The following is a 21,048-nucleotide window of genomic DNA, read 5'->3' as shown; positions in this document are numbered from 1 at the left end:
CTTGCTCGCAGTGGATGCATGTGACACGGATCAGTGCAGACTGCAGGTAGCGTCGTGGAGAGGAGAGGAACACAGTACGGCGTAGGTTGTAGAGCAGTCGTTTATTCGATCGTTTCAGTCGTTTCACATGGTCGTAATTATTGATAAACCGTGTTAGGTTCTTTGAAAATAGCTTTGTTATAGATCGTATTGAAAGACAAAGACTAGGTGACAACATGATGAAGGATCACGGACAAAATTGGATTCAATAGAAAACGTTAGACAATTTAATCGAATATAGCTAATATTTATGCCAAGTCACTATACAGCAAGCAGCCCAGTCTTCAACCCAGATTTCGAACAGCATGTCGTTTCGCCAGACTTCGCACTAACTAGCGACTGGTGATCGGACCCCAGCAGTACACGTCTTCAGTCTTGCTGGGGTCCGACGCCAGTCGGTAGACGTCTTCCGTCGGTCGGACAGCTCAGACCCGAGCTCCCAGGTGGCAGCGACCGGTGTCATCGGGCAGCATCTGCGCCGCGCCACCAGCCGCCACGCACGCTACCACGGGCACGGAGAGCCTCTGAGCGCCGTCATCCACCACTACCTCCAGCAGGCAGAACACTGATCTACTGCGCACGGCCGCCGAGGGCGTCAGTTGGACACGGAGCACCGCCTGGCCGCCGGCCGGCAGCACTCCCTCCTCGGGCCAGACACGCACCCCGACCGGCGGGCCCGGCGGGATGACCCGGAACGTCAGGGGGGTGTCTGCCGTGCTGCAGAGCGCTAGCTCGGCACAGACGGCCCGGTCCGGCCGCACCAGGCCCAGGTCGAGCCGCTCAGGCCGGCAGAGTACGGCACCGGAGCCGACCGGTGGCAGGGGCGGCTCGCCGCGTGCCGCCGCCACCAGTCGCAGCGGCTCGTGCTTCAGTCGCCGTCTGGCTGGAGCCGGTCGCTCCTCTGGCGGGGTCTGGCGCAGCGTGGCCAGAAACTGGCGACCGTCTGCTGTCAGGAAGAAGCCCGGGAACCGGCGCCGTCGCAGCATCTCTCGGTAGATGAGGATCTTATCCAGCTCGCGAATATCGACGGCAGCCGAAGGCGCGCGGCTGCGTCGATGTCGGTGTCGTTGTGTCGGCTCGTCGACTGTCTGGACCGGCGCCGGCGACGGTGAGGCCGTCGAACTGAGCCAGTTCAGCAGGCGGTCCGGCTCGTAGACATGTTGAACATGAGTCAGCGGGGGTTCATCGGACGGCAGCTGCCCGCCGCCGTCCGATTCAGAGCGCAACCGGAGCCGGAGAGCGTTCACAGCGCGCAGCACGGCCAGGCGGCGCGGCTCGGGCAGTGGTGGGGACACCAGGAGCTCGCGGGTACACACCAGACCAGAGGGTAGCCGCGGCGGGGGAGGCGAGCCAGCGCCGGCCACCGGCTCTCCACCGCCCCACACAGTAGCGCCAGCCTGAGGCGGCTCGGCGTCCCGACAAAGCAGCTGCAGATCGCGGCAGCGAAGGTTCGGCGGAACGATTGTGGCCTCGCGGTACGGCACGCGCCACCGCTCAGTCAGCGTCGTTCCCACCGGTCGGAACGTTTTCACCACCGTCAGCTCGTCGTCCTGCTGGTGAGGCTCCTGGACAGCGAGCGCGCCCGGTGTGCTCTCCACGTCCTCCAAGTACCGCTCGGCTTCATCGGAGGCCATCAGTCGTACCCCATCACCGTGCCGATACAGCACAAACAGCTCGGGACGCTCTGCCATCACAGTCTCCAGTTCCACCTGCCTGCGGAGGTGAAGCGGCAGCGGTTCCGGTAGGGGCTCCGGTGCCGCGCCGACCGGTTCGAGCCGCCCCTCTGCGGTGACATGCCACACCGCGCCGTCTCCGTCCACAGTCTCACAGAGGGCACCACAACCGTCCGGTGCCAGACGCAGTGTGTGGACTACAGGCCGGCGTCCGGTGTCACCCGGCCCACTGAAGCACAGCACCTGGTCGTCGAGCTGCAACCGCGATCCGTCTGGTTGGCTTAGGTAGAAGAATCCCGCGCTGTCGGCTTCCACAAGAAGACCGCGTGGCAGCCGGACGCGACAGCGCGCTTCGGCCTGATCCATCTCAACCCTCGCGTACTCCGGGTGTTCGATTGTGACAGAACGCTGCGCACAGGTCGCATCATCAACGGTAACCTGAGCGCCGAGCAGCCAGGTGACTGTGGCGGCGCCGATCCAGCCCGACTCATTCACCAGATAGTCGGAGCAGCCGGGCGGGCGAGGCTCGGCGCCGGCCACGACTGGGGGCGGCGGGGGCGGTGAGATGGTGACACGAGTACCGTCGGCCAGCTGCAGCACCGACTGTCCGCCGGGACGGACCACGGCGCGCGCTCCGTCCTCCCGCTGCAGGTACAGCTCGCGAGTCACCGGATCCGTGGCCATCTTTGTGAGCAGCGGGCGAGGTTCGGGCGGCGCGTCCGGCTCCCAGCTGAGGCGGCGGCCGGCGCCGGTGACTGCGCGCACCAGAGTGAGAGCTCCGTCAGATCGTCGGTAGGTGGTCTGTCCGCCGTCGGTGCTCAACACGCGTACCTCGTCCTCCGGCTGATCGGCGCCGTGCAGGAGGAGCAGCGAGCCGTCACTCAGATACACTCGCACCCGGCGCCGCTCGCAGGCAGCGTCAACATAATACTGAACCACTCGCAGACGCGGCTCCGGACCAGGCCAGAACGGCTCTGGCTGCAGCTCCACCACCAGCCCGCTGGGACAGGACAGTCGTAGAGTCTGTACCAGCCGCCCGGCGACTTCAGCCGGCTGTTCCGGACACTCATCCGCCGGCGGACCGGACGGAACTTCCACCAGCGGAGGCGCCGGTGATTCCTCCTCCGCCGGCTGCCGCTTCTTACCGGTAGCCTTCTTTGGTTCTGCCTTCTTCTCCTTCTTTGTCTCCTTCTTTTTGCTCTTCTCTGGTGGAGAGCGGTGTCGCACAGACCGGCGTGATTGCGGTGGGGACATTGGCGGCTCTTCGGACCCAGGCGTAGGTGGAGGGGCCTCCTGCGGTGGGGGCGCCGGCGCCGGCTCCGGTGGCGGTGGTTGCGGCTCGCGCATCACTGTCTGAGGATGGAGCAGTATACCGCCCGCCAGCACCGCCACCAGGTCCGGCCGCTCGCCGGCCGGGTGGAGAGTGAGCCGTGTCTCACCTCGCCGCACGCTCACTGTTAGCGTTGCCGGGCCGTGCACGTACCGACTGTGGCGCACTGTCACATGAGAGCCGTCTCCAAAGTACTGCCGCTGCCGGCCGCCGTGCACGTCCAACAGCCGGCCCAGAGATACGCTGTAACCTTCAAACACCTTCGGCGGCGGCACGGGGCTCGGCGATCGCTGCCTGGCGCCGGCGTTTGGTGTGTGAGGTCGGATCTCAAACTGCACCACACTGATGGCAGCCGGCGGCGGCGGCGGAGGCGGGGGCGACGGGGAGCCGCCCTCCTCCCGATGGTGACCCTTGTCGCTGTTTTTGCGCGGCGACTGTTCCGAACTCCGACGGCGAGACTCCTTTCTCTTTTTGTCGGTCTGTTTGGCGGCCGGGGCCGGAGCGGGCTGTGTGGCAGGTTGGGTCGGCTCGCGAGGAGGTTCATCCTCCCCACGCTCCTGCCGGACGCTCGCCTCGTATTTTAGCGAGCCCGGCACCAGAAACATTGCGTCCGGCAGCTGAACGCCCGAGCCGGGCGGCGGCAACTCGGCGGGCGACGGCCACGCGCTGCTTGCCGCCGAGCCGGGCCGGGACGGGGGCGTCTGCCGCGGCGCGAACGCATTTCGTAGCTGTCCACACTGGTGCTGCATCCAGGAGCGCACTTCAGGCCAGTGCTGCACGTGCTCAATGAAATCGCGCAGACCGACGGCCGTGTGCGCTCGCCGCTGCCAGTGATCACTCAGAGAGCCACCGCGCACGCGCGGATGACCGTACACCAGATAGAGTCCATCATCGCCGCCGAAATGGTAGGCGGCCAGGCGGCGACGACCGTCCCGCGCAGCCTCCAGAGCTTGCGCCATGGTGAGCCGGTCCAGCCGCTCGCTGACACAGAACTCGGCGAACTGCGCTGGCGGCGTTAGCAGTTCATCACCGGTGTCCAGCGGCTGGGCGTCGGGTTCCATCTGGCCGTGGCCGCACTCGGGCGCAAGCTGCTGACGGTCCGGTCGCACCGACTGGGCAGGAAGGAACGGGTGCGGGTAGGTCAAGGGGCCGCCTCCGCCGCCGCTGCAGTCGGCCGTCAGAGCCGGGTACATGGACTCGAACACCAGCTGTCTGAGCAGCAGCTCGGCGGCCGGCTCGGAGCGCGGACCATCCTCGGCGGCACGCAGCTCCTGGCGGGCGGCCTGGTGGCGCCACAGGGCGCCGCTCGGCGCCGGCAGCCGGCCCTGCAGCGCCTGCAGCTCGGCCGTCTGCGTCAGCACGTGCTCGGCACTCAGCACCGGCTCGCGGTCCACCCAGTCCCAGAAAGCGGCGTTTACGTCGTCGCCCTCATACACCAGCACGGGGCCGCGGTCGGCGTCGTCTATCCGTGGTGTGAACTCCTCCTGTAGCGCCACACGCCGCTCCAGCTCCTCACAGTCAGGCTCAGGGGTGGGTTCGTCGGGAGTCGGCGGCGCCGGCGTCTCCTGCTGCCGCTGCCAGACCGGCATTGCCCACACACAAACCTGCTCCACCAGAGCGTTCACCAGCAGCGGCACAGTGACCGTCTCCGGCGGCAGTGGCTCGAGTAGTCGGCGGTATTCGAGCGGCGGCTGGACACACGGCTCCAGCAGCTCCACCTCCGAGCCTGCTGGGGTGTTAGGCACAGACAGCTCCGCCATCGGCTCATCCGGCGGGGACTCGGGAGGCGGCGGAGGAGGACGAGGCGCGTCAGGGACCGGTACAGCCGTCACGCTCTGCACGTAACGCTCAAACAGAGAGCGAAGCCGGAGGAGGCGGTAGATCTCATACGCCACGGCTGTGTACACCTGATCGGCAGCACTGGTGGCGCTCGGCGCAAACTGCACCCGACACCTGTCCACCGCCACGCGTGTCACCGCAGTGTCCTCCAGCCCGCCGATTGGGTCCACCAGCTGCGCCGGCAGCTCGCTCCAAAACCATCCGGCCTGGTCCGTGTCAGAGGAGGCTGCCGAAGCGCCGTTACGCAGATGACATCGCTCACTGCCCAGAGCCACCAGCGACTCGACATGCACCCCACAGGCGGCCAGTTCACGTGGCAGCCGTGGCTCACCGAACCCCACCAACAGCACGTATAGGTCAGGCCCGTCCGGCGGCTCGTCGTCTTTATAGGCAGGTTCCAGCGCCTCTCCACGCTTCCGCAGTGTGCTCGGACGAGTCTCACAGAACGCCTCGAACTCCTTATCCTCCTTATCGACGCTCTTATCCTTCTCCGCGCTCTTATCCTCTTCTGCAGCGGCGGTCTTCTCTGGTTTCGTCGACATCTTTTTCTTCTTGGCCGGGACTTCCTTCTTCTTAGCCGCCTTGCCGGCGCTGGCCGCCTCGGGCGACGTGGGGATAGGTAGGGGATCCTCGGCGCCGGCGGCGGCCCTGCGCTCCGTCAGCAGCAGCGACAGCGCGTGCTTGACCACCATAGCCAGGGAGGTAGCGTCCAGCCGACCGTTGTCGCGGAGCACCTCACCTACGGCCGCCAGCATCCCCTCCTCGGGCGGCATACCGCACACGGCGTGACTTGCCGGCGGCTCGCGCTTACTGGCCTTCCCACCGGCCTTCTGTTTGGGATCGGGCGCCGGCTTTTTGACCTCCGGCACCAGCTTCAGCACGTCCTCCTGCTCCAGCAGTACGAACTGACGGCGCACACCGGAGCGGACGGCCGACAGCAGCATGGCCATGAGGTCGGCGTCGCTGTCGGTCTCCTCTCGGACCATGTACAGCCGCCACGAGAAGCCCTCCGCGTCCAGAGACCGACCGCGAAAGTCGGCCTCCCACCAGGGCGTCTCATCCACCACGGGCGCCTCAGAGGGCGCCTGCTCGACTTGCGGGGTTGAAGCCTTCTTGCCTTCTTTTTTACCCATTGTGACAGTTTTGATTTGTCAAGACGTACTCACTGCATCCACTTTCTCGTAATTTCAATGCATGCTATTTTGAGTACTGAGCAGTTCACGTCCCTTCTCAGTCATTTCATATTCGTCGTGATTTTCATGCACGTGAAATTTCGGAATAAGCATTCATTGGGCCTCATGGTTCGATCATGGTGGTTGAAGTGCCGAAGGACAGGATGAAGGACTTGTTGGAGAGGTTCACCGGAATCTGAAACAACCATGATCTTCATTTGAAATGGCACTAAGAAACCAAGTGGGTCATAAATCATTGATATTTTGGAGCTAATCATTTGAAGAGCGATGTCTTCTAGCCCCAAAATTCGTCACTTATATTATTCCAACACGTTTCTGAGGCCAGTAACCATTAGCCGTTAACAGAAAGAAACTGAGAATGAGCGGCACCCTATCAGTAAAGTAATCTTACGGTAAGCTCTCAAAATCCTTTTATCGTGTTGAAGCTCAGATACCATAGATACCACTGGAGAGTGGAGAGCTGCGTTTTTAATAACGATCAACCGCAACCAATCTTTATCGCTTCTGCTACTCCCTGCATTTAACACATTTATTTTTTGCAGAAAGGGGTCTTAGAGACATTGGAGACTCTCATAGAGGGAGCTAGTGTCGGTCATTGACTTTACTATCATCGATAGCGTCACGAGTCAGAAAAAGGAAGCCTTTTTCTGGGTAGAGATCTTTAAATGATACTGCACGACATGTTTCGCTAAAACGTGCGTTATCGAGAAACAGTCAGAATGGACACGTCTGCCATTTATTTGAAGGCGTTTGGGATTCCTTAACAAGTCCGAATCCGATGCTGTAACACCGTTTGAACTTCGAACAAAGGTCTCGACAATAGTTCAAAGAATCTCGCGACGAGTACCTTCATCGTGCGTCGGTTACGAATTACGATGCATGCATAATATTCGGGCATTCGAAAAGTACAATCACAGATCAGGCTTCCATCAGCCCAGAACTCAAAACTGTTACTTCCCCAAGTTCACAAACTTTGAAGCATACTGCACATTGCATATTATCCATTAAATGTTACAATTTTTCATTCCGAGCTCCGGAGGGAGTATTCTTCAGTTTCGACCATCTAGATGACTCAGTATGCATTGAAAGCTGCAAATAGTCACAATGCAGGATCACACTGACACTGTAGTAGTGTTCTAGTCTTAGCAAAATAAGTGGAATAGTCACTTCAGATGCTCTGGTTCAGCTTTATACAACTATCTCCCAGTCCCCACCCAAACCTGACATGTGGGGCTCTCATTTGTTTTACTTTATAAACTCCTCATACCACCTGATTTTTGCTCCTATGCCTACAATGGCTACTCCTATGCTTTTATTGGCTTCAGAGTTCAGGCTCAGAAATGGTCAGGACCCAGACTGTCATATAGGCAAGTAGGTAGATGCCTTTGTGGTACTGTGCACCTACCTACATTATTACATACCTATAGTATATGCAAACACATGTGGAGTAGGAATTATCTTCAACTAATGATTTTTAGCATTACAGATTCCCATCTTTTAACAAAGAAAGGCATCACAAGTAGGTAATATGTTCAATATTGTAAGACATGTTTATAAAGTCTGATGGCCAAGAGTTGCGAACGAAAATTATAATTAAAATCTAAATCTTTTTGAAATACAAAAAGATTTAGATTTTAATTATAATTTTCGTTCGCAACTCTTGGCCATCAGACTTTAGGTAATATGTTTAGTGTACACAAGTGAATGTTGTAATAAAATTGTGGGCCAAGGGGATTTAGAGTAAATAAGAACCCACAACAAAATCAAGTTTGTTTTGTCCTACAGCAATAAAACGTATTCCCAACATGCACATTGCACAGTCAAATATTTTTTAACCTACTTTCTACAAACTTACCTTTGTCAATGCAAAGATGAAGAAGAAAACTGATTGCCAGCAAATGACTTGTGCTGGGTTCTTGAAAACTCAGTTATGATGAAGTAGGTCTCCCTGTAAGGAACAGTAGGTAACAAACAAAATAAAATGCTCCAATTCAATTATTTCAGTTCCAGTTTACAGCTGCAATCACTGGCGGTCGCAGCCGCTAGCAAAAGGGGGGGGGCCAAAGTCACACTCGCGGGACATAACATTTATCCGTCACCGGGGGGGGGGGGGGCGGGGGGTGATCGGCTAATTTTTTACGTCCACGAGGTGCCGCGCAGTTGGCATTACTTATGCTTCATCCATCTGATTCTTGCGTGAAATCTTTAAGCTCAATTTAAGGCAAAATCACCAGTTCCATTTCCCGTCCCACGGTGCTTCCACCGGTCGGCCCACTGCACCATGACGACGGATCGGTGTAGCATAGGTATACTGGAAGGTCAGGCACGCGGATTCATGACCTTACCACTATGTATAAAACAATTCGGAAAAGTACAGATACCTCTTGCTTTGAACAAGCATGTGAAACCCAGAGAGCATTTTCAGACTATGACATTTACCCATATAGGTAACATACCTAGTTGTGTGGTGTGGCGGGAGAGAGTAGGTACACCGACCTCTGGAGACCCCCCACAGGTTCCGAGCTTTCAAAATTGGCATCTGAGGGCCGCGCGCGACTCCTGCGGGGCTTCGCAACGGCTCTATTGGGGCTCACTCAACCTGCCTAGTCTTACTGCTAAAAAGACTGGCCCTGAGCCCTAAGGACTTCATCAGTCTCTGCCAGCCCCAGGACCCACACCGGCTCATGGGGTCCCGACGTCGAAATATGAGGGAATCTGCGCGGGACCATCAGGACGTAAAGTAATCTCGATCAGGACCAACGTAAGGCTGTGCCGGAGACTGCGTGAGCCCTCTGATCTTCAGAAACCCACCCATGTATGTTTTCACGTAGAGGCCAGTTTAGGGCCCTCAGAGACCAGTACAGGGCCTGCAAACTACAAAGGCCAGTAGTTTGAGACAATCAGTGACCGAGGTGGGCTCTCAGAGGCTAATGTGGGTCATTACAGGCCAACATGGGCCCTCAGAGGTCAGCGTGGGGCCCTAAAAGACCGGCATGAGCCGTCGTTGGACCCCTGAGGCCAGCAGAGGGCCCTCAAAGGCTAAGATGGGCCCTCCTCAGAGGCCAATGCAGGCCCTTAAGAGGCCGGCATCGGGTCTTTAGCAGCCAGTGCGGGGCCCTCATTGGCACCTAAAGGTTCGTCTTGGGACACCACAGACAGAAATAAGGCCACCAGAGACCGGTGTGAGACCCTCAGACGCCGGTTGGGACCCCTGAGGCCGGTTAGGGGCCCTCATAGGCCAGATGTGGGGTCTCAGAGGTTGATGTAGGCTCTTAGCGGTCAACGTGGGCGCTTGACCGCCACTGAAGTTCCCTCAGAGGTCAGTGTAGGACACTCAAAGACCGGTGTGGGAGCTATATTAATAGCGCAAATGATATGATGGCCCCCTTTATTGACCTTTGGGGGGGGGCATGGCCCTGATGCCCCCCCCAGGACTGCCACTGTGTACACATTACAGACATGCCTCTGAGATTACATACTAGCTCATGCAAACTCTATGCAGGCCCCGGAGTTCCCAAGCTAATCCTTAAGAAACCAAGCCGGCATGCGGCGTCACCACCGGGCTTCTGATGTGCACAGCACCAACCCATGAGGTCTTACTTTAGTGTCTTAGAGCCAATCTCCTTTAGCAGGGCCCACCCACCACTGCCGAAGGGGGTCTCATGCCAGCCATTGCTGGGCCTACGAGAGCCTCAAGTAAACCCACGCTGATATTCCTTATAAGATCCGGCCATACTCGTGAACCGGTGCCAGCGACGCTGACCGCCAAATTGACAGAATGCGAAACTGAGCCCACTCATGAGTGAAATTTACGTCCTTTGATGGCGCAAGAAAGAAAATGAATCATACGAAAAGCTTTTCTAGGACTTTTGTTCGATCTGAAAGGTGGGGCCAAAAGATAGTATGGCCCCACCTTTCAGCACCAAAGGGGGGGCCATGGCCCCCGTGGCCCCCCCCTGGGACCGCCAGTGGCTGCAATGATGCAGACTTTATGCTTCAAGGTATAATTGGAAGTTCTGTTTGGAGAGTATTCCACACTCAATGTGGGTTTCAGTATGGAGATAAGTCGGGTAGCAGCATTTGAAGGTTGAGCTTAAAGTTTTGTATAAGCTTTCATTTACTGTTCCACAATGCTAATGGGAGTTGAACAATGTCTTCCCTGAAGTCAGACATGGAAGAACACAATACAAAGCAAGCATGCAGGATCACCACACTCGCATAATTGTCAATGGCTGAATGACTTTTTCAGTTTTGTCACCATCAGATTTAAAAAAAAATGTTTTGTAGAATCAATTTCTTTCAATTTTCAAAAGGTAAAAATGTTTTGTAGCAAGCTGCCTGCAGCAATGTTCCTACCTATTGGGTTTCCATGGAAACATTAACAAACTCTAATGCTCGCAATGCGGCAATGCTGATGCTGAAGCATAGAGGTGAATACGTCCCAAACGCCGCACCAACCAACGCTGTAGCGCAATACAGCGGCGTGCCTTGAAACAGGGCCCAGAACATTTTGAAATAAATCACTAATGAATAACCAGTGAGTTCAGCCGTGATGCAACATACGGCTAACGGTAGGTACCGCTTCAGCTACCTACCTACCTTCAAACGACATCAAAACTACTAAACTCTGTATTTTGAGCAGGCTATGGCTAAGTATTTCAATTTGGCAGCATGCAAATTCACCAACCACGCAATTATTCCCGACTCAAACTCAGGGCACCCAACTTGAACTGTACGTGCAATCTGACCCGCGCAATAACCTGCAAAAGCGGCGTCTACCAACCGAGTGACCTGTGACCTCGGCAACACAACTCAACCAAGGAACTCAACTCCATGACTCAACAACAACCAAGAACTTGCAAAAGATAACTGTCTCTCGAATAGTGTTCAAAATTTCCACAGCAAGAGTGCACGGAAGCTAAGCGAGCAGATCGCGACCAATCCTAGCTCGTTTTTATTTTAATGATTCCTTAAAGTAAGTTTTATTTGTGTTAACAGAACATGTTCGCAGCTGTCGCAAGAGCGCCATTCATCAGTCCGGCCGCTATTTTTTTGTAACTGATCTGGAGGATTACAGCCTTCCCCATCTGGCAGCACTGCTGTGTGGCTCTTTGTATTTTTGCGGATCTCTATGGTGCGGTAGGTCGTTATTTGAAATTTTCCTATCCTGATCCCGCTGGAATTTTGCCATCTTGTTTCGCTTTTCATAGAGGGTAAAACTTCAAATAGGTATTTAGCAAAGTATTGCTGTGACTGTGAATGAATTGCATCATATGTGTATCAGTACCTATTGGCTATGACTAGTTCAAGTTCAAGTTGATTTGCTTCTAATCAAAACGTGTAACGTGTAACAGTAATGCAAATCTAAACTATTGGCTCCAAATGTCAAATGCATAATGCTGAACTGGCTGCTTTCTTTTAACATCAATTGATGTAGATCATGCTTAAAGCCTGAAACAGACTCTTTCCGCAGTCAGGAAATCGCATGCGAGAGCCTATTCAAATACATGAAAGCATGCTCATATCAATCACACGCACCTTCCGCAAGCAATTGATGCGAGAAGAATTACAATGTATTTGAATAGGCTCTGACATGTGATTTCCTGAATGCGGAAAGAGTCTGTTTCAGCCTTAGCCCTTAAGGCAACCTTGGAACTGTACAATGGTTCAACTCAATCTGTATCATGTTGATGACTATGTGTTGACAATGTCTTGCAGCTTGCTCTGCTGTATCTCAATCTCACTGCTGTATCAGATAGATGTCTTACACTGAGTCTCAAACTGCCTGATAATTCAACTTTATTAAATCCCTTAGGCTCAGAATTTAGATGGTGCATGCGAGTAAGACCTCCCATGCTGGCCCATGATTATCATTGTAGGCATCTGCCTTATGGCTAAGTCCCCATTTGCAGGTTCTCATTTAAAGACATTTTCTGGTCTGAATGTACTTTTTCTTTTCTTTTACAGGTCTGGAAATATCACTTAGAAGTAGAACTAGGCACCACTTCACATTCTATAATTATGGAGAATCGTGAGGAGGTACTGATGGAACTGACAAGTGAGTTATTTGATCACAGCAGCCATGTGAAGAGACTGATCACCTTCATCGCCTTCTTAAGCCACTGAGTGGAATTCATTTTTTTAAGTGTGTGGTTCTTTGAAAGAACTGTCAAATGACTGGGTAGTGTGTTATTACCCATTATTTATTTTATAAGCATTATTTATTTTATAAGCATGTGTTCCTGCATGTGGATGACCCAGATGGTGCCAAGCCCCATTGTGTTGCTGTCACTGGGCCATTATGCCTGTGATGCTGTGTCTATGTCTGCTATTACTGCCTCTCGCTGTTCTGAGTCTGACTGCGCCTCCGCCGGCGGCCGGCAGGGTTCGAGTCGTGTCGCTCGGCTCCGGAGATCCCGCCAGTGCTGGAGGCGTACCTGCGCCACGTGGCACACACCGGCGACTCGCTCTTCCCGTGGCCCAAGGTACGGCCGCTGCTGAAGCGCAAACTGGACGTGATCGCCGACCAGTACTGTCAGCACTGTCCGCCCGAGAAGATTCCGGCCATGCCCAACGTGGACCCTTTCAAATTCGACCAGCTGAGAGCCGAGATTCACCTGAGGATCGACGCACTCTCCGGGTTAGTCGGTCGCTGCTAAGTGGGGTACCACGTGCTTATTCGCTTCGATAATTTATGCAATTGTTTGAGCACACGTAGGTTTACGAATACGGTAAGAAGGTCCTCTGCTCAAGTGGGTCTCCATGAAGTTTAATTTTGTTATTCGACATCGTGAAAATAGTCGCGATGTTGCAAATGTGCATTATTGTCGGTTCGCTGACGTTTCGTTTGCGTCGTTTCCAGCACTCCGTTCACAATCCAGCGTCTGTGTGAGCTGATGACGGAGCCTCAGCGGTACTACAAGCGCACCGACAAGTTCATGCGCGGCGTGGAGAAGAACGTGTTGGTGGTGACCACCATCGAGGCTACCAGGTCCGTACCACATCGGCCCGACCGTCACCAGTCACCAGACATTGCATCTAAACCGCCAGGGCGCTTGATAGCCTACCTGTTTTCAAGCGCCCACCCAAAAGCTCCACACACACCTCGACTCTACTCTAAACCGCTGCTGCTAGCTTATCACAAGGGCTACCTGGCACTGAAAGTCAGTGGAGCTGTGCACCATCGATATTGCACTTGATGCTAACATGAAAGTGCTGACCAATGCTGACAAAGCCGAACTTCAGTCGATTTCACACCGGCCTCTCATCGGTATGCAGTCTGACTAATGTCCGGTATCCCCAATATCGGCTCTTGAAGCGATTATCGTGCATTATGAACGCTGAATGCGCGGTGATCATGCATCAGCTGACTGCGATACTAGCGCAGTGATGCTGACTGGGGAAGTGACTTTGATGGTGTGTGGTCCGGACCTCACACTGTCATCGTTGCGACGTGTGCGGACACTCCGTGACCTGGACCTTCCGCTATTGTGTGTGAAAGGACACCTTGTGGTCTCTGCTTCTCCATTACTTCTGCTGTTTTGTGAGGTCTGCCCTGTCATCGCTGGTTGTCTGTGTACGCGCATTCTGTGACGCATTCTGTGACGCGTTCTGTGATGCGCATCCCCTGCCTTTGTGCTAACAGATTCTCCGTAACGGTTGATCTGTGTCTCTCATCCCTCTTATGCGTTCTTGTGACGTATCCTGTGTGTATACCGACGCCCTTGACCTCTGCCTCTCGCCGCTCCACCCCAGACGCCGGCCTCCGCCGGAGGCTGTGAACGGCGCCGCGGACCCGGAGGAGGAGGAGGACGAGGCTGCGGGGTCGGAGGGTGTCAGTCGCGGCGCGCCGTCCACCTCGGCAGCGGGACGGCCGCCCGAGCCCGAGCAGGGACACGGGTCGGCTGACGAGACGGCGGCGGAGGCAGACGTCGATACAGATACAGGTAAGTGGTGACATTGACACAAACACAGGAGCCATATAACAGTGACCGGTATATGGTGGAGCAGGTTGATATGCTGCCATCAATATAGGGGAGCTTGAAGGTCAGTGTAGTGCAGTCACAGAGCTGGCCTCACTCTGCTCCTTTAGCGGGACTGCTGCGGTGCTGCTGTCTCTGGAGGGGTTGTGTAATTACACGGACCCTCGCACCGTCTTCGACATCTGAGTGCTGCCATCTATGAAGGGCTTGTGTAGTTATCAGCGACTGTGTGCTGTTAATTGATAACGCTGGCCGCTGATGCCTGCTATTCTGACTGGCGGTATTTTGCGTGTTTCAGATGCCGGCCCCACACCTATGGAGGTGGGCCCGGCGGTCGAGGAGGCCGTCCTGTCAGATGGCGCCACTCCCGCCGAACTCCGGGTAAGTACGAACCACGGGCCATAGCCTCAGGGCCGCCACGGTGTGCGGCAGGCTGTCGGCGTTCCGTCAGCAGGGCCTGCGACACCCACAGTCCACAATATAGGTTGCTCCGCAATATTCGCTTTCAGTCAGCTTCCCTCATCGGTGTGTTTTGACCCAGCCGACAGCGTTGTGGCCTGCTGACGCGGGCTCGGATAATAATATTGCCAGTGGGGCATTCCACGTCAAATCGAACAAAAATCGGCTGTTTTGCACCTTACCATCAGCGATTTCATTATAAATTTGTGAGCGAGTTCCTGTGTGGCCCCGGACATTACATTGACGTTTTTTGCACATTCGGACCACAGGTCTTCTAAATATAGGGCATCAAATTTTTACAAAATGTTGCATCTTTATATTTTTGAACGACCATAACTTTGGTTGTACTCGTTTGATTTGAATGAAATAAACCTTACTGTTAAGGTAATTTCTTAAGCATTTGTTTAGAATTGCACCTACTTAAATATATGACCTTGAAATTTGCTTAACCCTCGCCCCGTTGGGGGGGCCATTTTGGCCCCCCCCCCCTGTGGTTTTTCCTGAATAGCAAGAAACGCCAAATTTTCAGTACCTTCCCGGGCATCAATTTGACACCTTCACACCAAATGTCAAGTCTTAGGTCACCTTAGGTCAGGAGTTATTGAGGTCAAACTGAGGTCATGTTCGAGCAAAAATGAGCAAAAAACATGCAATCTTGAAGCGCTCACCAAATCTACAGTTATCAAGCAATTTCAATATTCTTTATATGATTTAGTAGACAAAAAGCGGCGCTACAAAACTGCTATCTCGGATTTTCAAAATTTTTGGTTTTTGTGCAAAAAAATTCAAAAAATTGATTTTTTTAGAAAAACTAAAAAAAAATCCAAAATTTTTCCGAATTTCGAAAAAAAACCGGAATATATGTGATAGCACCAGCGCTCTTCTATATACATACCAAATTTCAGATCGATATCTCGTTTTTTGGCCAAGTTATAGCGAAAAAACTGTTCAAAAATGATGACGTCAAATTTTTGAACTCAATTTTTAGCGATTCTAGACCACGTACGGCAAAACAAAGACCACCATTGAACTCCCCGTGACAAGCTGCATCGATTCGATACCCATTTTATGCAAAAATATTAACTTTAAAATTTGACCTAATTTGACCTGACCTTGACCTGACCTTGACCTGACCTTGACCAAAACGTGACCTAAGCTGGCCCCAAAGGCTGCCTGACCCACATAATCGCATTTGTCATGTAAAATGGACCATAAAACATGTATCACACGACACTTTCATATTGTGACCCCCCCGTGACCTGACCTCTGTGACCTGACCTGTTATCAGTGACCTCAAATAGCAAAATATGTGTTTGAAGAACATTTCCCCATCGATGATTTTCAATGAAATGCATTTTACTCGATTGTACAACGCATTTCTTGAAATGCCTGTAAACGGTGAAAATTGGACCTTTGACCTGACCTGTGACGCCATCGGTTTGACCTAGGTCAATAAAATTGGGTCACAAGGTAGTTCCCCGTTGGGGCTATCCAACGCCGTTTACCGCTTGTCGCTATGTTGCGTGGTTCTCGAGATCTTAGGGGGGGGGGCCAAAATGCCCCCCCCCCCCCAACCGGGCGCGTTGCTCGGCAGAGCCCAACGGGGCGCGGGTTAACTCTGTTCTTAAGCACAAATATTGAAATAGCAAAAAACACGTCACCTTCGATTTGGCTAATTTTCATATATTTTATTGTCTACCATATTCTTAAGAACCTGTGAAAAAATTAGAGTGGGCCAATCATAAGTTTTGAAGAAAATTGCACATATGCAAACGTATGTTAGCACGCGCAGTAGAGGGGGAAGAGCGAATTTCGCCCACCCCTCCTGTTTTTCGCCAATATCTCATAAGATTAATGCGAAATTAATTATGGCTACCTGTCAAAAATTGAATTGGACATCTCATCGTGCAAGCAATAAGAAAATCGGTTCACAACTGTTCTAGTAATAGCGGTGTAAAGTGAACATCCTGTCGCCGCAGCGACGCGGCGACTCGGCAGCCGGCGCCGACCGCTACGCGCCGCCTGAATTGTAGACTGTGCCGGGACGGAACGGAACGGTTCCGTCTTTACATCGCGCTCCCTACCGCTGATTACGTTCGATTCGCGTCAAATTTTGTGAGAAGACTAAGAAATGTACAGGCAATCTTATGGTGAAATAATTTTGAAAATCGGTTGGTAAACAATTGAAATATGAACGTGTAAACACAAAATTGTGATTGCTGCGTTTCCCGCATCGGCCGAGCCCGCCTCAGCCGGCGACATGTTACTCTTAGCAGGCCTCTAACTGCCATATTTATTATTGGATTAACTAGAAATTCCCCATGCATACTAAAAAATGTATGTTCTTTTGTATAGTGAAGATCAAAAGACGTGAAGATATCGTTGCGTGATAATGTTTTCGTTGAATTTACTTCATGATGCATTTCCACACGGCTCAAAATTCACCGCAAAATACCGTTTGCCTGAGACACTTTTACTATGGAACGTGAATGCTTGACTACGATGACTTAGACTATGCATTTCCATTCTCGCAGAGTTTGGGATATCACTAATCAGCATTCATTCATTTCAGAAAGTGTACACAAGCAAGCATGTCTTGACTCTGTCTTTCAAGGTCACGCGCGGTTGCGTGATGTTGATGCATGAAAACGGCGTTTGCCGCGAAAGTTATGAATGGCCCACTCCAATTTTTTTCACAGATGGTTAGGAACATTGTGACGGACATACCTAATATGTAAAAATTACCCAAATCGAAGGTGACGTGTTTTTTGCTATTTAAATTTTTCTGTTTTAATTCAAGGTCAAATGCATTTCAAGGTCACTTCAATTTAATTTTATAACTAAAAAGCAAAGCCTTATCAATTGCCTATAAGACCCTTTTAATATCATTTTGATACCAGAAAAGGAACCAGAGTTATAGCCATTTAAAAAATTGATGTGTGGCATTTTTCGCTATATTTGATGACCTATATCTCAGCGATACGTTATCAAATTTCGAAAATATTATACGTTACTCAGTTTTGAACCATGCCCAGTCTGCCTACAAATTTTCAGAAAAATCGAAGGGGATGACGGATTTCGGTGTTTGATTTGACGTGGAATGCCCCCAGTGGTATGTCGCTTTGAAGCCTGCAGTAGCAGTTATGCTGCACTTACATACCTATTTTGGTGTAGTGTCCCAAAGTCGCACTTTAACTTGGATGTCAGAGAGGAAAAGGGAATGAGTGTGAAAAATTGCCAGTCAGATAAGACACTTAAACTAGGGGGATGATCCATTTTTTAACATTGTGATTTTGAATGTCTTATTCATCAACCGTCTTATGATGACTAGCCAGAGCATTTGAAAAAAAATCAGATAAGGATGCAATGCTCACTGACCATTACTCATGAGTCATGATTTATCTGTGCAGTGTCCCAAAATTGAGTTTTGTCTTGGGTGTCAGAGGGGAAAATTACCCACCAAAAAGAGGGGAGAGAGTGGAAAACTGCTGATTCGATTAGATCAAAAAGGAGACAAAAAGCATGCATTTTATTCTAGGGTGTAGAATGTTTGATGCTAACTGGGCATCCACACAACTGTCTTTCTATAGGTAAAAAATCTATGTTTTCTTGGTGGGGACTTGGGAGTGGAAAATTGTTCTTAAAAATGGTGGTGATAGTGGAAAATGAATTTCATTTGGATGTCGTTTCCCACCCAAATAGACAAATTTTGGGACATTGTATCTGTGTCTTACGTCTTCATTCAGTGTAATGTCTCAGACCTTATACGGGAGAGTGGAAAGGTGGTGAGAACTTAAGATCATTTTAATCTCATTGTCGTTTCTTACCAGAATTTACAAATTTTGAGATGCTGTTGGATGTGACTTCACCTGTAAGTGGGACCGTCCCCGATCCTGTTTGTCATGAGGTAATTAGACCAGTATAGCGCCTTTTGGGGCGACCAACGGAGCGAGCGAGGGGGTGAGTCTTGCACGTGCGAAATTTCGAGGGGGTACCTCCAACTGACATGTGCACGGCACTCTACTGACCGGTTTCTAGCGATGTGCCAAATTTGAGCAAAATCGGCCCAGCCGTTCTCGAGATCTGGAAGCGGCACCCTGCACGTGCGCACGTGCAAAATGGGTCCCAACTGACTTGTGCACGGCACCCTACTAACTGGTCCCTAATCGTGTACCAAATTTGAGCGCCATCGGTCCAGCCGTTCTCGAGATCTGGAAACGACCCCTGCACGTGCGCACGTGCAGCAGCACCCCAACTCTGGCACATGGATATGCAGTGCCTAGTGGGTGCCTATCTACATGCCAACTTTCAGCGCAATCGGCCAAGTAGTTACCGAGATATTGCAACAATTACAAAACTGACACCTCCTCGTTTTGCACGTGGCACGTGCATAAGGGGTCACCCACATGCATCGGGAATAGTCCAATACTTGGTAGAAGGAATGAAGCTACCCTACAAAAATTACCGCATGTAAATCGGTCAAGTGGTTGCTGAGATATAAGCCTCGCAAAAGCGTCCGCACGGCCGGCCGGCCGGCCGGCCGCTCATACTCAGAAATTTCCGTTAAGCTAAGGAAAGACTCCGCTCGCTTCGCTCGCTCCGTAATAATACATGCCTAGATTCCTTCCACAATGCAGTTTTCGGTATATCTGTATCTGGGAGTCAAGTACCAGGTTCGTATCAAGCCCATGCCAACCGTTTTTGTTGTGAAATATCTCTCCCGAGCGAGAGCTCTCTCCGTCAATAGAGGCTATTGGAGAAGGCTCCTCAATCCGCATTCCGTTCATAACACCATTTTCGCCTGCATTCAATCACCCGTCTTCTTTACCGGTGACCGACAAAGGAATCGGTTATGAAGCATTGAATAGCTCAAGGAAATCTAAAAATAGAACCAAGGAAAATAAGTTGGATAAAGAGAGGTGAGAACTTGGTAAATATGAGACAATGTTACCTTTTTACGGTGTGCGTTACGGTGTTAGTATTTTTACGGTGTTACAATGTTTTATGGTTTGCGATCTTTGATTTCGCTCGCTGTTTTTGTGCAGACGGAAGCGCCGACGGAGTCCGTGTCGGCAACTGGCGACATCTGCAGCGGGGACGCCGAGCTCTCTGGCGCGGGGCAGAGCTCCGACCCCGCGGAGAAGACACCCAGCGTCTCCGGCCAGCCCGGTGACCAGTCGGACCGGCCTCCCGAGCCGTCTGACCCGCCGTCCCAGCCGGCTGAGGTACCGGTCCAGGTGATAGACGCACCAGCGGCCGCCGAGCAGACGAACCCTCCCAGTGAGACCTCCCCGACCTCAGAGCAGCCTTCAGTGACCATAGAGCAGTCCGTGAATCCCTCGGAGAGTTCTGTTAAAACCTCAGATGAATCTTCAGAATCCCCAGACCAGAGTTGCTCGTCGACAGACGAGTTCATTCCATCAGACCAGCCGGCCGTCGCGGCAGACCCGACGACAGGCCTTTCAGACCAGCCATCCGATCTCTCAGACCAGCCAGTAAACCCGTCAGACCCGTCGACCGCGACACCAGCAGACCAGCCAGCCGAGGGCTCACCACCACCTGCGGCTGACACCACAGAACAAAGCGAGGACGTCAGTCTCGACTCATCTAATATGAGTCTTGACGACAGTCTGTGCGGCAGTGATGCCGTGGTCGGCTCGCCTCCGCCAGCCACTGGCAACGAACCGGGGGCGTGAGAGCTCCCGCCTGCACCCTGTCCGGGCCGTCTGCTCGGCGCCGTGTAGTTCAATGCGCGGCCGACGCGGGCGCGGATCACCACCCGGTTGTTGGTATGCTCGGTGACATGTGACGCTCCTGGTCTGACGGCCGCCGCCCGGTGTGCAGTGGCAGTACAAACAGTGACTAGCTGACCGACCAGGTGACATGTCAGCGCCGCCGCTACCTCGCTCCGGGCACCGCGGCGGTCCCCTGTGGGGAGGATCAGAGCTGGTCCCGTGGAGGGAACGGTCTCAGTCGGTACTGAGCCGAGGTAGTGTGTCGGGGCGTCGGGAACGGGCGCAGCTCCGCCCCGTGGGTGGGAGACCCGCCAGTGGGGACATTCAGTTTGCGTTGCGCTCACATAAAACCAGCGGCAGGCTGGCCTCACACCAGTCGTCTGTCTGACCTCTAGGCTGTAGTGCTTAAGACAGTCTTTTGTACGTGAATTGTCCTGTCCATAATAAAGGTTCCATGTATAGTGATTGTGTTTGCCTGGGAAGCCTGTCTGAGCGTACATAAAACTTGAGCGTTCAATCACGACATGGGAGCTCTGAAGTTTGTCTTGCCAATTCGTAGTTTCACTCTCGGGTCGTGGCGAACACTGAACTGAAGCAATTTTCGCTGACTAGGGGAGCTGGGGGATTCGTACACCGAAGGTTAAATGGGAAACGTGCTATTTGTGGATTGTTGATTGTGCAACTGGTTAGTTTGATAGATGAATGTGAGTGCATGTTGTTGATGATGCGAGGCGAGTGCATGTTGTTGATGATGATGCGATGCTGAGTGCTTTCTTTTCTGAAAAGTGAAATTACGGC

General features: G+C 52.7%; 2 protein-coding genes across 11 annotated transcripts; one reads left to right on the top strand and one right to left on the bottom strand.

The window, feature by feature from the left end:
* Positions 1 to 82: 82 nt before the first annotated feature.
* LOC122387786 lies at positions 83 to 10,934 on the bottom strand. 5 transcript variants are annotated; one of them, XM_043378249.1, is made up of 3 exons: positions 10,905 to 10,934; positions 7,930 to 8,022; positions 83 to 6,249 (listed from the first exon to the last, which is right to left on the bottom strand). In XM_043378249.1, exon 3 carries the CDS (start codon positions 6,012 to 6,014, stop codon positions 465 to 467), a length of 5,550 nt encoding a protein of 1,849 aa, XP_043234184.1. In that variant the 5' UTR covers positions 6,015 to 6,249; positions 7,930 to 8,022; positions 10,905 to 10,934; the 3' UTR covers positions 83 to 464. The 5 variants fall into 5 exon arrangements, with proteins under 5 accessions (XP_043234184.1, XP_043234182.1, XP_043234181.1 ...); XM_043378247.1 differs by having other exon boundaries at positions 10,858 to 10,914; XM_043378246.1 differs by lacking the exon at positions 10,905 to 10,934 and adding an exon at positions 10,835 to 10,902.
* Positions 10,935 to 11,148: 214 nt separating this feature from the next.
* LOC122387787 (serine/threonine-protein phosphatase 4 regulatory subunit 2-like) lies at positions 11,149 to 20,711 on the top strand. 6 transcript variants are annotated; one of them, XM_043378250.1, is made up of 7 exons: positions 11,149 to 11,208; positions 12,042 to 12,132; positions 12,459 to 12,714; positions 12,937 to 13,065; positions 13,830 to 14,020; positions 14,355 to 14,437; positions 19,561 to 20,711. In XM_043378250.1, exons 1-7 carry the CDS (start codon positions 11,206 to 11,208, stop codon positions 20,209 to 20,211), a joined length of 1,404 nt encoding a protein of 467 aa, XP_043234185.1. In that variant the 5' UTR covers positions 11,149 to 11,205; the 3' UTR covers positions 20,212 to 20,711. The 6 variants fall into 6 exon arrangements, with proteins under 6 accessions (XP_043234185.1, XP_043234186.1, XP_043234189.1 ...); XM_043378251.1 differs by having other exon boundaries at positions 11,160 to 11,213; XM_043378254.1 differs by having other exon boundaries at positions 11,176 to 11,217.
* Positions 20,712 to 21,048: the final 337 nt, after the last annotated feature.

This window comes from Amphibalanus amphitrite, unplaced genomic scaffold, assembly GCF_019059575.1.
Source record: "Amphibalanus amphitrite isolate SeventyFive unplaced genomic scaffold, NRLGWU_Aamphi_draft 000298F_arrow, whole genome shotgun sequence".
Classification (NCBI taxonomy): Eukaryota; Metazoa; Arthropoda; class Thecostraca; order Balanomorpha; family Balanidae; genus Amphibalanus; species Amphibalanus amphitrite.
This window is presented reverse-complemented; position numbering and strand designations above follow the sequence as displayed.

Excerpts from the sequence above, each read along its gene's own strand:
- LOC122387787 (XM_043378250.1), top strand. Across the intron at positions 12,133-12,458 it reads GGTACTGATGGAACTGACAA|GGTTCGAGTCGTGTCGCTCG; the intron begins GTGAGTTATTTG and ends GGCGGCCGGCAG. Across the intron at positions 13,066-13,829 it reads ACCACCATCGAGGCTACCAG|ACGCCGGCCTCCGCCGGAGG; the intron begins GTCCGTACCACA and ends GCTCCACCCCAG.
- LOC122387786 (XM_043378249.1), bottom strand. The coding sequence starts at position 6,014 with ATGGGTAAAAAAGAAGGCAAGAAGGCTTCAACCCCGCAAGTCGAGCAG.